The 15,718-nt window shown below is 53.6% G+C and overlaps 1 protein-coding gene across 1 annotated transcript in view; it reads right to left on the bottom strand.

The window, feature by feature from the left end:
• The window catches only part of KIF5C (kinesin family member 5C), a 151,209-nt gene that overhangs the window by 10,919 nt on the left and 124,572 nt on the right, over nt 1-15,718 (bottom strand). The window contains exons 20-25 of the mRNA XM_041739887.1: nt 14,881-14,982; nt 14,598-14,658; nt 10,248-10,319; nt 8,056-8,160; nt 5,998-6,214; nt 4,869-4,981 (exon numbers count right to left, since the gene is read on the bottom strand). Of these exons, the coding sequence (XP_041595821.1) occupies nt 4,875-4,981; nt 5,998-6,214; nt 8,056-8,160; nt 10,248-10,319; nt 14,598-14,658; nt 14,881-14,982 (664 nt within the window). The 3' untranslated portion in view covers nt 4,869-4,874. The remainder of the gene's footprint in view (nt 1-4,868; nt 4,982-5,997; nt 6,215-8,055; nt 8,161-10,247; nt 10,320-14,597; nt 14,659-14,880; nt 14,983-15,718) is intronic.

Below are 15,718 nucleotides of genomic sequence, written 5' to 3'. Positions count from 1 at the left end.
AATCTTAAAAAAAAAAAAAAGTTTATTCTTAAATAATCTCTGCACCCAGCATGGGGCTCAAATTTATGACCCCAAGATCAAGACTCACATGCTCTACTGACTGAGCCAGCAGGCGGCCGTCTACAGTGGCGGTAACACAGAAGAGGGCAGGGGAAGAAGTGAAGCCACATCAGGACACACGGAGGAAACACAGGCAAGCCCCACAACGCCAGACTCCACTAGCTGCAATGCATACCAGAGGCATATCGCACCCAGCTCTTTATTTTCAGAGAAAAGCCATCTTTCATTAACTTCTGTTAAGGCTGGTGATTTGATTTTGGTTTATGGTTCATTTCAATCTAACTTCTAAATTCATTTTTGACTTGCTAGTTGTGTAAGATCCCGAAGTATGTGCTATTGTAGATTTGCAAATACCTAATCATAATAAAATGAATTGAGGAGTATGAGAGCTTTATCCCCCTAAAGTACCCTATTCACTCTTCATAGCCGAGAAATCTTGGTCCAAACACAGGGAAGCCAAGAGCCTGGGCCTCAAGGCCTGGGAGCCGCAGCCCGGCCGTAGCGGTGCCCCGCCGGCGCCCTCTGGTGGTCCCTGGGCGGCCGCAGCACTGCGGGGACAGGAAGCCCAGGCCGCTGACCCGGCCACACCAGGTATTTCCATGTCCTCTCATGAAATGTGGGGCCTGAAAAGCCCTCGGGTGTGCTCTGCGCCTTAATCCCGGGGGGCTGCCAACCATCCCGGGGGGCTGCCAACCTCTTCTCCAACCTGCAATCCGTGTCCCTGCCTCCCTCGGCGCCAACCTGCTTCCTGCAGGACAGGGGACCCATCCACCCCCTGGGCCGCCGGTCCTTCCTACTCTGCTTCCCATCACCTCTGATGGCGCTCTGGGCCGTTCGCATTGAGGCTCAAGGGGAGCCCCTGCTCTGACTCCCACCCACCCCATCCTTTCCACAGGGTGGCCTTTCCCAGTGTGAACCAGGTCCCACCACTCCCAGGCCCGGAGCCCCCAGTGCCCCCCATGCCCAGACTGCACTCTCCTCCCTCCCCAACTGCCCCGATTATGAAGGTCTCTGTTCTCTGGGCTCTGGCCCTATCAGCCCTCCTGTGATCCCCCAAATACGCCCGCCATCCACACCTTCCAGCCAGCATCTGTGCCGCTCTTCCCCAGTCACTGTGCCGCTGGTACTCGTCACCACCTAGTGCTCAGCTTGGATGCCACCCCCCCTTCTAAATGTTGTCCCGTCTCCATCTCATTCACCTGGTGTTTTTTCAGAAGCACACCACTAGCTGAAGTTCCCTTGCTTATTTGCAGTCCTTCTTCGCCACAAGACGACGCCCACGCCTAAGAACAGAGCCTTCTTCACCTCATCTGGTGTTAAATGATACAGAGCAGCCTCCCCGTGCCTGACCCCATTTTGCAGACGATGAAACTGGGGTTGAAGAAATCCAGCGACGTGCCCGACGTCACACAGCAGTAAGCCAAGCTGGGCCTGGAACCCACTTCCCTATCCCATGTCTGTACTTTGCTGCGCTGCACTGCTCCGCGTCCAGCTCTGCAGTGTGAAAAAGATGCTCCCCTCCCCGTGGCAGCCCCCCGGGATTTGAACTGGCTGATAGAAGCCCACGGGTTCCGGAGTTCTGATTTCCACATGTTAGCACCTTCAGTCATTCTGAAAATTGAGCATGAACCAAAATACTCATTGTGACTCGAGTCCTTGAGACCTAAAACAAAGCGGAAAGCAACCCCAAAGACATCCAGGTGCTGCCCAGGTATGAATATGCTGCTCTGGCTTCAACAAGAGGGCTGGGAAGGGGCAGCTGAGATCATTCCTGCCCAGGACGGACACTTCGAACGAGCATGCTGAACATCAACAAGGATCATCTCAAAAGGGGTTGACCCCAAGTAAGCAATGAATCCACATTTTCAATGATTTTTTTAAATGATTTTGCATTTTCTCACTTCCAACCACAATTTCCCACTTCATTGGATACTATCCATTTTTTTTAACCTCCCCAAACAAATGTCCAGTCTTTTTCTTTAAAATAGCCAACATCCTTCTTCATAACCTTTAGATGAGGGGATCCCTGGGGGGCTCAGCAGTTGAGCATGTGCCTTCGGCCCAGGGCATGACCCCAGGGTCCTGGGATCGAGTCCCGCATCGGGCTTCCCGCATGGAGCCTGCTTCTCCCTCTCCCTGCATCTCTGCCTCTCTCTCATGAATAAATAAGTAAAATCTTAAAAAAAAAAAAAACTTTAGATGAACAAATGATAATAACTTTAAAACACCTGTATCTGGTCATAGCATCACATAGGATGCTTAGTCATGGGCCTTCCCCGCTCAGTGGTTAGAATGCGGGACTAGAAAGGGACTAGAAACTATTTTGCAGCAACTAGGAGTGAAAGGAGACCAGAAGCCAACATTCGCCAACCACCTACTGTGTGCGAGTAGCGCCACTCTACACGGCAGGTACGTTTTTACGGAGCATCTGTGATCTGCCAAGCAGGACCTCAGTTAGTCTTCCTTTCAAAACCAATGATCCGGGGAAAGGATTCTCCCCATTTCGCAGACATAGGAGGCGACTCTGAGGGTGAGTAACTCGAGGAGTAGGAGACCCAACCCCCGACCCAGGTCTCCCACCCAAAGGAGGCGGGTGGCCGGGTAACTGGGAAGGCGGCCTATTGGTGTTGCCATGTGGGGACGGCGCCGGGCTACTGGAGATGCCGGTACGCATACGGTGGGTCAGGAACTTCCAAGTGCAGATCGAATAACCAAATCCACTTAGGACTCTTCAGGTTAAAGAAAGCAACGCACCACCAAGAGGGGTGGGGGTGGTCCCATCTGTCAGGCCCACCGCTTGTCAGGCTCAAGGTGGGAAGGGAACACGTGGCTGTAGGGATCTCACACAAAACGCGGGTCTGACACCTGCACGGGGTTGCTGAGCACAGCGGCTGCCCACTGCAGTCTCTGGACCCAGAGCCCCTGGGCCAGGGTGTTACTAGGAGCTTGCCGGGAGCCAAGCACAGACCCTTCTCTGTGCGCTTCCATTGAACAGGGTAATGTAGGTGCTGCTGCGGTCACCGCACCGCGGCACAGCGGGTGCTCGATGAACAGGTCCTGTGGCCCGGCCCAACATCACCGCCTCCTCTCCAGCCAAAGGACACCACTTTTCTGCGGGGCAGGGACGTGCCTAGTTCAAGAAGCCACTTCCAGCCGCCCTTGCAGCTGGACAGGGCCTCGAGGCTCCGATCTGGCCAGAGGGCTGCAGGCATCAGGACCGTGTGGACTTCCAGGAAGGCCACTAAAGGAAGAGGATTCGGTTCGGAGAGCTGCTAGTGCCTCTCCCGGCATCCCTCTGCTTGCCAACCGTGAGAGCCAGAATGGTGGAGGTCGGTGAGGTGACCTCATTGAAGGAGATCTGCTGAGGACACAGGGAGCCTGAATTTAAAGGGCGAGCTTTGTGTTGTCACTGGAGAGTCCCTCTCCTAGCCACCGACAGACCACCCTCCAGCTTCCCTAACACGCAGAGAGATGCGCGTCCATCCTACGTAGGCCATGGTACTTGAGGAGAGGTCTCAGCTTTGGTGGCTGACCAACCACCTGGCCGGGCCCCATGCTACCTGAAGCAGTAGCGGACGTCCCTGGCACCTGGGACACCGACGCCCGCCCGAGTTCGAGAACCGCTGCTTTAGCTTCTCTCCTCTAGGCTGCCTAACGTGCCCCGCAGGGCCCCCCAAGTGCCCACTCCAATACCAACAGCATGCAGCCACAAGCAATTTCCTAACATCTAAAGTATCGTGTTTGTGATTGGAAGCGATCGGATCTGAAGGGGGTGGCCCGCTGCCGAGACGCTGTCCCACCCACCCTTTCAGGATACGGCAGATGGTGTGGACATGTTGCCTGCCCGTGCGCTCGGCCCTCCTCCCTGCCCCGACCTGGCCAGTAGCCGTCCTGCTCCCTGGCGTGCTATCTGGGCACAGCCACCAAGCTTCCTCCTGGGCAGTGTGTGCACGACCCTGGCAACGCGGTCATATCCCCAGAGACAGGGCTCCAGCCCCTCGCGTTCACCTCCCTTACCTTGATCCAAAAGACGGGAGAGGAATGGGTCCCTCCTGAGGCGGCCCGCCTGCCCAGCCTGCAAGCTACTCCCTTAGTGAGGGCTCAGGGCCCACGGGCAACATTTGAAGCTACCGTTCACACCCACGGGTTACTGGCTCAGGGCTGGAGTTTCCCTACACAGCGCTCGGGCCACCCGGCCGGCTGGCCGCCCACCAGCAACCTCTCTAAGGAACAGTCTGCGCTCTCGCTTCCTTCTCTTTCGTAAAGTGCACCACGTCTTGTCTGTTTGCTGGCCGGTGTGGTAGTATCACGCAGGTGACTGTAGGTGAAGAGATGCGTAGACCACCATCTCAAAGGAAAATGTGGCCCTGACCTGCCTCGATACGCTAAGAAGCCCCGTCTGTTGAGCTCGGGTAACAATTAGAAGAGTAGGACTTTTCTGTATGTGGCTCTTTCTTTGCATTCGGTTCCTGAGAATTACAGCGACCACCCACACCTGCCTGCTCTGGGCGAAAGCAGCTGACAAACAGGTAATGCCCTTCTGCATGCCAGCTACGCGGGGAAGTCCCACAGACAAAAGGAAGAGAGGGGGATCACTCGCCACGCCCTCATCTGTCCCCGGAGGGTCCCCAGAGCCAGGTGGCCCCAGCTAGGAGACCCCAAGGCTCTAGAGGGCTTGAGGCTACGTGAGCTACACGCTGGGGCATGTCCCAGGGAGGTGACCTGCCCACGACTGCAGGGGCACATGCACGCGGAGGGTCCGCCCCAGGGCAGCCCCACACAGAAACCACCCGACGCCAGGGACTCACTTGTATTTATTTCTGGTAGTGAGCGGAGTTCGAAGAGCCGCCTCCTCCCCCTCGGATGGCGTGGACAGCCGTTGGAGATGACGCCGGGTAGTGTCCGGGGCGGATGGGCTTGGCTGGATCGGACAGAAAGGACAGAGGGTTCAGATGGGCTCAAGCGGCCCTCTCCATCCAAGTGCCCCCAGGTGAGCCGCATGTGGAAACCCGACGCCCGACTCTCATGGGCCACCGGGCCTTTGTGACAACAGGCTGTTTGCGCTCCCGACGGTACCGTCAGCTGACCCAGCGCCCCCAGCCGTGGGGGGACACGGAGAACTTCTACACCAACTACTGTAACTCTGGCTGAGGAAAATCAGAAGGGCTTTCGGTTTTATCCAAGAAAGATCTACCAGTAACGCTTGGGTTTCAAGGGCATCTGTGCGGCCCCTGAAACTGGAGAACTCTGCCTACGATGCGCTTTTTCGGAGAAGAAGGTCCCTAGTTTCCCAGATTTGCAAAGAGCATGAAAGCCAGTGAATGCAATGCAACATTAATCTAAGGTATGATCTTAAAACTAGAAACATGAGGTTGGTTTACAAAACATTTGCACGGCAGTATCTGATGGGAAACAACATCGCGTGTTGTTGGAGGCACTTCAATCTAAAAAGAAAAAAGCTCTTTAGAGAACATTCCTAAATCCCTCTACCGCCTGCGGCTCCATCCTGGGAACTGGGACTGAGCAGCTACACCCCCGTTCTCTGTGTGGCCAAATGCCCAGATCGAGGTCTGGAAGGGGCTGGACGTCCAGGCTGGACCCCACCCTGCCCACGGAGGCTCTCAAGGTGCTTCCGTACGTGCCCTTGCACGCAGCTTCCCCGGAGGCTTCTAACCACATCCCGCCCCTTCATGTTCTGCTTGGTACAGAATGGAAGGGGCCCTTGAGCCTCACTGGGGAACAGCCAAGGGGGCCGGTATGGGGGACCGTACGCCCCAACGCCAGGTGCCTTCAGCGAGCGACAGCCACGGCCGCCCTCCTGCGCGCAGCCCAGCAGCCTCGGGGAGTGCAGGGCGGTGCGGGCCGCAGGGTGAGCAAGCGGAGGCTGCGCCGGACCGGGCCACGTGGCACCCAGGCCGCGGACGGCGGCGCACGTACCAATCTGGGCCGAGTGGGCCCTCCTGGCCATGTTCTTGGCTCGAACGGCCTCCTTGATGCGGTCCACCTCCTGCTGGTAGCGCTTGCGGTCCCGCATGGCGTTCTCCTTGGCCTCCTTCAGCGCGCTCTCCAGCGCCTTGACGCGCTCCGCCGTGGCCCGCAGCCGCTTCTCTAGCTTGGGCAGCTCACAGCGCAGGTCTGCGTTGTCCCGGACCAGCTGCGGGGACAGCACACGGGGGCACTTACAGGGAGGCGGCGGCGGGAGGGCAGCGACAAGCGGCACCCCCAGGGCTCTGGCAAGGCCGTGGGCCCACGACGCGGGGCTACACGGGCTCACGTGTGCAAGCAAGTGCGGAGGGGTGTGGGCTGGAGTGCAAAGCCACTTCCAGCCCTAGGAAGCTTTCCGGCTTGGGTAGGATTTGCTTCCTCTGGGGTTTGCGTGGGTGGGGGACCCAGGGTGAGGGCCACTGGCTACGTGGGCATTAGCAGGTGCAAGCTGAGCCCTGTGACGCAAGTTCGGGAGCACCAGGTACCGGCGTGCATGTTCCGGAGCTCTCTGCAGGCCTCCCCACGTGCACCACACGTGGTCTACACCTGCATGTGGCTTGGACCCACGCTAAACTGGGATACTGCTCCTTGTCTTACTACCTAAGACCCTCAGTTAAGAAGCAACAGGTGAGGCTGGGCATGTTCGGGGTGGTATGGCCGCAGACTGGCGGTTGGGGGTGGTGGATGACAGGGATTAAGAGGACACCTACACGGGGATGAGCGCTGAGTAATGTAGAGAATTGCTCAACTGATATATTGTATCCCCGAAAATAATACAGCACTGTATGTTAATTACGGAATCTAAAAAATGAATAAATACAAATTAAAAAAAAATAAAGTGAAGGAATTTTTTTTATTATTATTAAAAAAAAGAAAAGCAGCAGCAGCAGCAGCAGTCACAGGTTTGCCCTGGCTCAAGAGCCAGCTCTGTTATTTCCTGACATCTGACTTGTAAGTCCTCCAACCTCTACACGTCTCAGGTTTCTCACCCATAAAAAGGGAGCCTATATAAGAGGACCATTGTATGAATCCCAGTGGATCCAGAAAAGTCTTGAAAATCAGAAAGTGCTGAACTAAGGTAACCTACCCCGAGTCCACACCTGCATTCCTTACCCCATATCCCAGGCACCAGCTCCAGTGCCGGGCAGAGAGCAGGTTTTCAATAAACACCCACTGAATTAATAAATAATTCATGAATTAGAAATTCACTAACTGCAACTCAGACTGCAGTTTCTGCTTATGTATTTCCCGTTGATAACTTGCTTGAATCACTGCCACCATGTTGAATCTGCCGGCCTTTGGGGGAAAATGCCATCCTCGGTCACGCTGAAGGGAACTTAGGCCCAAGAGGGACACATCCCCTCAACCTCGAGGTCCAACAAGTTGGACCATTTTTATCACATTATAAATCTTTAGGATTTAGGGGAAACAGGAACATTCCACTATTTATACAGAAAGGAGACCAACAACTGCCTAGATCACCAGCAGGTCTGGCCGTGCCCTTTGATGCCCCTCTACATAAACTCTGGAGCATCACAAGAACCAGAGAGGGTGCCCAAGAAATAGGATGTCCAAGAAACAGGGCGACGGGGCCAAGAGGAGGCGAGGCAGGTCACTTCCTCTCCTGCTCTGTTTCCTCATCTGCAAAAATAAGGGACCTGAATCAGCTTGGTGGTATCCCCTTTGCATTCTGCGCAGCCTGTGGGTCTGCGGCTGGGACTGGACGCAGGATGGGTCGGCAGGGTTCTGAACACCCCGCTTCCCAAACCCCAGGAGCTCAAACTCCACTCCTTCCATCTGGCTTCGATAAAAGACTTTTACATATAAGGAAAAAATCACTGAAGACTAAATAAAGGACTCCAAGGACCCCTCTGGCACTAACATCTCCTGGTGATGTTGGGTCCTTTTACCTCTATGGTCAGAGCTGTCTCCCGCACTGTGGCCAAGCGTAGCGGGGGCTTCTTTCCAGGAGAGTACGAGAAGCAGAGGAAGCCGGCACGACTCTCCTACCTGTTTGTGAACCTTTGTGAGCTGCTCCAGGTTATTCTCCAGGAAGGAAATTTTCTGCTTCTGGGCAGCACTGCCCCCTCCGTCATCACTGTCCAGCTCCACGCTCTGCACCAACACGAGGGGTCAGTGGGCAGGTCTGCACGCAGCCCGCCCACAGTCCCAGCAGAAGCTGGACAACATTCTTCTCTTCCAAAAAAACAAAACAAAACAAAAAAAACACCACCCCGACCCCACCAAAGGCTATTCTGAGAGCAAAACTCAAGAGAGGTTCTAATAGCAGAGGCTCATTGACCTTCCCAATGAACTCCCTCAGTTGGTTGGGGTCAAGGGTATGGCGAGCATTATAGTCTAGAGAACTAGAGAAAAAACAAAACAAAACAGAACTTCCAATCTTCCTTTGAGAGATACAGATTAGTTCTCTTTGTGAAATTTAACCTCTCCTTGGCAGGTGGGTAAACAGACTTGACTTTTCAAAAGGAGCAGTTCCAAAATTCATTAAAAGGAACCAGTATGAAAACATAAACCCAAGACCTAAATTTGATTTCAAACATCCCAGCTGAGATAAAGCAAGCTGCAGGCGAGGGCCTGTGGTCCCACTGTGAAGTCCCAATGGCCTCTGCTCCTCCCTCGGCTTCCAATCCCGTGAAATCACGTAACGCATCTCAAGCACGTCACCGCCTCTGGGCGCTGTGCTGCTAGATAAGCTCTCAGAAGTCATCAGGTCTCGGGAGGGAGGAAAACTGTCAGGTCAAGGAGAGAACGTGCCACTCTCCTGGGGCAGAACCAGACTCCAAGAGCCCCTGGTCTAATAGGGCTTCCCTTGAGTCTCGGATCAAGAAATCAGGGAAGGGAAGCCTGGCCTTAGCTCCCGCGGACAGGGCTTCTCCAGTTCTTGCCATCACCTCCACAGGTCTCGCTCTCCGGCCCCTCTGCTCCGGCCTCTCCCTCCTACCTGGCCCAGGCCTGAGAGTCATTTCCATCTTGATAACCGGGGTCACTACCTACCTGCCCCACCACTGCCATCCAGGCCTCAAACTCTCCTTTCACTCTCCACCTTTCCTTATTGTCATTTCCAGGCCTCCAAATTCACTAGGACCACGCTGTCAGGGGCCAAGGCCAGGGCACGCTCCGACCTTCAGTTGGGGACACACACCTCCCGGACTAATGCCTGCGGGGCCCTCCCTAGGCCGAGGCTGTCCATTCTCTCCCCTCCTTCTCCATCGAGGACAGAGCCTCCACATCAGCTGAGAAGATAAAGTCCTTGGATGCACCTTCCCACCGGCCCATGTTTTCCTGCAAATCTGTCCATCTCGACTTCTCCTGGAAACCGCCGCTTCCCAAGCCTGCACCTCCACCTACGCTGCTAGCACTGGCCCTCTCAGCTCGACTCCGTCAATCCCCTCCTCGTTTGTTCAAAATCTATTTCGCCTCTTTCCCCTGGCTCCTTCACACGCGTGCACACAGGTGTGCAGACGCACACACACGCACACTTTGAAACACATCTTCCTTCCGTCCTACTACACGTCCACATGTTTAAAGAGCAGTTCCCCGGCCGCCTCCACCCCTTCCTCCTTCCTGAAACTTCTGCAAGCCGCTCTGGGATTCGCTACCAAGGCGACTCCCTGAGACCACGGTGTGAGGCCTGGGTTCGAAGTCGCAGGACCCCCAGCTCTTCCAGCGCGTGACCTTGGTCAAATTACTGGGCCTCCGAGCCTACCCCACCAAGAGAGAACAGAACCCCGAACGCGGTTGCCAGGAGGAGCGAACACGACGCGTGTCCACCCCGTCCCTGAACGGCCTGTTCACAGGCAAACAGGGCCTCCCGCCTCGATTTCTCCGGGTTTCTGGCGCTGCACAGCACGCTCCAGGACGACACTGCCTGCTGACCCCCTCGGGTTACCCCCGCATCACGCACGGCAGCTTTCACGCTGCGGCCAGACAGGTATGTGCTCATTTGAAATGAAAGGCCAGGAAGAGAATGAGAAAAGCAGATGGAAAAATATTTCCAAGTATTTTTTTTCTTTTTTTTTTTGCCTCCAGTACATTCTTTTAATACATTTTCTGGCATGAAGTAATTAATTTTTAACCACAACCAGCGCCAATTTAAGCAAGTGGCATTTCAACTGAAAATGATTCTTTCTGTCCATCTTTTCTTTTCTTTCTCAGTCCTGTTCACACAAAATGGAACTCACCTTTTTAACCCGGGCAGTCAGGTCCTGGACGAAGAGTTTCCGGAGGTTATGCAGAGTCTGCAGTTCCCGAGACTGGAAGAGAAGATGGTTAAGACACCACTGGAGCGGGGGTCTTGAGTCACCTTGAATTAGGGATGGATCGGGCCCTGAACCACCCCGCGCGGCTGCCCCAGTGACCCAGACCGCTCCCACCTCCCCGGGGGCCCAGCGCCCAGGCCCCGGCGCTCCCCCAACGTGTCCACCCCTCGAAGGTGCCCCGAGGGGCAGGGACTGGGAACTCAAACCCTGAACTGTAAACGAGAACAAAGCCTATGGTTAGCCGTGTTCTTTTTTTTTTTTTTTTAAGGATTTATTGAGAGAGAGGCAGAGATAACAAGGGGGTGGGGGGGCACAAGCAGGGAGAAGAGGGAGAAGCAGGCTCCCCGCTGAGCAGGGAGCCCGACCCAGACTCTGGGATCACGACCGGGGCCCCAAGGCACACCCTTCACGGCTGAGCCACCCAGGTGCCCCCGTCAGTGGCGTTCTAAACAGAACTTTTTCACTCCCAACTACTCCGGTTAACAAGGTCTCTCACGGAAATTCCCTAGCTGGCTGTGTTGTACCAAAATGGATTCTTTTTCCCTCTAATTTATTACGTACGTGTTACACAAAAACCCCATCAAGTTTAGTGGGACGTTACCCACAACCTCTCCCAGCCTGGCAGGCCGATGTGTTTCAGGTCTCCGCACCCCTCTCTGGCCCGGGGTCATCGCCTTTGCTTTCCATCACTGAGCTCCACGCAATCCTGGGCAACCTACCAAACCTTCCTGTGCCTCAGTTTCCACAACTCTTACAACAGCTTGTGGCACACGCTATGTGCTCAGTGAACATCAGCTAGGCTTAACTTATTGATGCACCTTATTTGATGGCCATTTCTTCGGTCGGCTTTCGTTGTTTCCCTTTGTGGGCACGATATTGTCGTATTGTAATTAGCTTCTCGGAGGCTTTTTTTTTTTTTTTCATTCTGAGCTATTTTTCTACAAATGAACCCTTAGGAATTAGACCGCAAAGACAAGACTCTGAGTCAAACCTGATGAGCTCTGTTAACAAGATGAGAAAACCAAAACAGTACCTCCCGTTCACGTCTCCACATATTTACGTCAGTTAGTTTCCTACAAGACGTTTTCCCACAAAGGAGAGAGATAAACTTGCATTTCTACTTCTCAATTTGTCTAAGTTGACCAACTCTTAATACAGAATGTCACGGGATGCAGCTCCCAGGTGCTCTCAGGAAAAGGAAACAGGCTATATACAGCCATGAAAACACGGAGTTTCTTGGAATAAAAGCTCTACGTTAATTTAACGTCGCCAGGTCCAAGTCTGCAATTCTGTGTTGAAATAAGAAGCACCTAAAGTCAACTGCTTCCTCGGATGAGGCAATGGACTTTCTGCAGGAAGGCAACCGGCCTGTTACTGCGGGTACAGTGCACACGGCACCTGTCTGGGGCTTAGCCACCTTCCAGGGCAGGTGCAGGGCTGCAGCTCAGTGCTCACACTTAGGCGGACGTGCTGTCTAGGTCCCTGCCCAAGGATCGCAGCCCCCAACCCCGGCTCTGCATGTTCTCGCGCTTTCTCTCTCCTGCTTCAGGGATTTTATTCCTGACTGAACCACAGTAGACATTTTCCATTAAAAAAGCCACCACACCAGAGGGAAAGGAGAAGAGAAGCACAGGTCCCTTGTCCTCGGGGCCTAAGTACCACACACTATGGAGTCCTGAGCTTGGCAGCTTTATCTCATTTGTGTTTGTTCTCAGGTGAATTCAACAGTTCAGGAGAGGTGGCTAAAAACCTTTAAAACAGTTTGCAAGCTGCGTGTTTAAGCGCAGGCAGCTACCGTCGGCTTCCTGCAGCAATGAACCTTCCTGCACAAGATCATTTCCAGCCGACCTGACTCCCTGCCCTGAAACCTTCCCTGTCACAGGCCGCTGCCCGCTGTGTAAAGGCTCAGCTTCCTGTCACAGGGGACAGAGAGGGGGGCACCAGAGAGGTGAAAACACAAGGCCCATTAACACAGCAGGAGAGGTCCAGCCCCAGAGCCCAAAGGATCCCGTTGAAGCGAGATGGCTGCCTTGGGCCCCAAGACACCTGCACATCTTCCAACGTTAACCCCTGGACGGCAGCTTCCACATCCCACCACCCCTGCTCCCATCCCATCCCGCCCAGATACTCCAGAAGCCAGAAGAGGCCTTGAGCTATGGAGAGCTCAGGTCAGGTCAGCCAAGGGCCATGAGCCTGTTCCTACAGAACACGTACAGCTTCAGTGAAAAGGACACATGCTGTGGGGTTCCCATCTGGGGGTTTGAACTAGGATGTGTGAGTGGTGAGCGAGAGCAAGAGAGAGAAAGGGAGCCAGTGTGTCAGTGGGTCTGTCCTTGGGTGAGTGTGCAGGTGGGAGGGGCCAGGCACCCAACATGGAAGCGAGCACCTGCGGGTGTGAGGGAGGGCCTGCGGCCCGCGTGTGCTGTGAGTGTGCCAGAGTGCCCGAGAGGACAAGTGACTGCACAGAGTGGGAGCACGAGCGTTAGAGCATCTGCAGGAGGGCAAGGACGGGCAGGGAGCTGAGCGAGGGGAGTCCGTGGTAGAAGGTCCCTTATCTCTGGCTAGTGGGAATACGGTAACATTTTGAAGTTCAGTATTTTTGAATTCTTAGAATCATCTATACCTGTATCACTTCTCCTGTAAAAATAGACATAGATGAGGCAACTTCATGGCTTCATTTCCGCGTCCCCTAGAGCCACCCGGCCATCCGCCACCTTCTCCACCCTGCTGGAAAGGCTCGAGACCCTCTGCGCCACAATCATCTTACTTCTGTCCTGGCTGGACGGTGCCCTCCGTCCCTCCACCTGGCTTTGAGGGGCAGCTAACGTCAGCCCAGGAAACGGGGTGCACAATCAGGCCCAGCCCCCAGCACCCATCGGCCTACAGCCTGGGGTCAACCAGGCTCTTGGAGACACACACAGTCCCACATGAACTCACACAACACGTGAATGGAATCAGACGTACGACTGTGTCAGGGCAGCTGGGTGGCTCAGTCGGTTAAGTGCCGGCTCTTGGTCTTGGCTCAGGTCATGACCTCAGGGTCGGGAGACCGAGCCCCCTGTGCTGCTCGCCATTCCGCATGGCGTCTGCTTGGGATCCTCTCTCCCTGTGCCCCTCCCTGCTCACGTTCATGCATGCGCACGTTCTCTCTCTAAATAAATCAACCTTAAAAAAAAAAGCGTACGGCTGTATCTAAATAATATCTGTTGTTTTGTCATGTGAAATGACTGGACATGTTTTCACCAAATTGAGAGGCTCTGTTGGGTCCGTCTTCAAACACAGGCTGTGTGGTGCTTTGAAGGGCTCTTGAGGGCCCTCTGAGCAGCTGACATGGACGTCAACCAGGACAGACAAACCTAATGAACTCAGATGCTGGATGGAGAAAATCAAGCAGGACTTCAAATGAGCCCTTCTGATCTGTCTTGTGCCCCAAACCCTGCAGGTCTCAAGGCCCTACTTGCCCTACAACTGCTCTTGCCTTGACACTTCTGTACCTACCTCTTGTCTCCTGCCCGCATCACTGACTTTCCTGCTGGTCCTCAACACACCAACCATCGGCTCACCTCCGGGCCTGTGCTTGGAAGACCCTCTCCCCAGACCTCCCCATGGCTTGCTCTTTCACCCGCTTCAAGTCCCTGCTCAAACGTCACCTCCTCGTGGGACCTCTGCGTTTTCTAGAACCGTGTAATGGAGGTCATGATTTCCTTCCTTACTGTGCACTGTCTGTTCCCCTACCCCCGGCTGAAGGCAAGGTTCACAAGGGCCAGGGTCTTATCTTTGTCATTGATTGATAACAACCCGAGCACCTAGAAGAACACCGGTCCTTAGTAAGTGCCCTTGGATGCTGAATGGAAATAAGTCGCAATGTGCAAAGTCTGTTAAGTTTCAGGCATTGATTTGCAAGTCAGTTTAATTCTCCCTCAGGGCCTCCAGGGTTATAGCACTAAGCATGGGTGGATAGACAGATGGATGGGTGGATGGATGGATGGATGGATGAACGGACGGATGGACAGACAAATAGTCATGGTGTCAAGAGCTGAGGAATAAATTCTACAATTCTCACCTTTTTCACCTTTCCACAGGATATTTTGTCTAAATGGAGCATCTAAACATCTGCATTTGTCTTACTGTCTAAATATATGGTATTTGCCTGAATATTTTATCGAAAATGGTATGTGAGAAAGGTGGGCACATGTCAAGTTACAAAGTCAACAAATCACAAACTAATCGAGTCTTTGGGACTAAAACGAGTTGGGAAACATGCTGACGTACCACTGTCTCCTCCAGCCCTTTGAGGTCCTCTCTGGCCTGTTCCCTCTTATCGTTGAGCAATCTAAAAAATAAAAAGGCATCATGAGCCACCAAACCGGCATCAGAGATTTCCAGATTCCATCTGCACCTATGGATAAATCAACAAAGCCAGCCAATTCACACAAATAGGCTCTGTGTATTTCTACATTGGCCCAACCCAACCAGAATATTGAGGAATCGGGATCACAGAAGTAGACTCCGCGGGGAGGAGAGAAAACAGAGGAAGTATTTCAAGTGCACTCACAAGAGCTTTTCCAGTTTCATTTCTCTCTCTTGGTCTTCTACTTTCAGCTTGTTATAATCAGAACTGAGCTTCTCCTGTTCCAGTTGCAATTTCTGATTCAAACTGAAATTGAGGGGAAAAAAGCAATACATTCTACATGAGTCTGAAATTCCGAGGTACCCACCAAAGACACGGGGCTGTTCCAACCCCATTAGTTCTGTGCAATAAAGGTGGCAATTCTGGAGGATTCTGAGGGATCACAGAACAACCTCACAGCTTCCTCCCCGCCCAAGTGAAAACTAATTTCTGAGAACATCTCAGAGGCATGAAACATCAGGCTTTGAGAACATATTTATAGTTGGCTTGTGCAAGAGCTTTAGGGGAGAAATAATGAGATAGGGAAAGGGCTGATATTTTAAAACAGAGAAAGAGAGGATAGTCAGAACAGTTCTGCTGTGTCTGCCCTACAGATGGCATGTACCCACTCGGGAAACTCATTTGGCCATTTCAACCTTCCCTTCCTCTCTCGTACGATGATCTGAAAACATCTCCTAAGTCCAAATTCCTGGCTGACACAAGCAGCGCTGCGTGAAGTCTGCAACGAGGGGGTGTGGAGAGAGGAAATACAGAGAAAGCCCAGGGTGTGCTGCACACAAAAGAAACCTGCCATCTGGGATCCCTGGGTGGCGCAGCGGTTTGGCGCCTGCCTTTGGCCCAGGGCGCGATCCTGGAGACCCGGGATCGAATCCCACATCAGGCTCCCGGTGCATGGAGCCTGCTTCTCCCTCCGCCTGTGTCTCTGCCTCTCTCTCTCTCTCTGTGACTATCATAAATAAATAAAAATTAAAAAATAAAAAAA

The sequence above is a fragment of the Vulpes lagopus genome, chromosome 24, assembly GCF_018345385.1.
Source record: "Vulpes lagopus strain Blue_001 chromosome 24, ASM1834538v1, whole genome shotgun sequence".
NCBI classification, from domain to species: domain Eukaryota; kingdom Metazoa; phylum Chordata; class Mammalia; order Carnivora; family Canidae; genus Vulpes; species Vulpes lagopus.
Note: the sequence above shows the minus strand (reverse complement) of the source record. Positions and strands in the feature narration are given on the sequence as shown.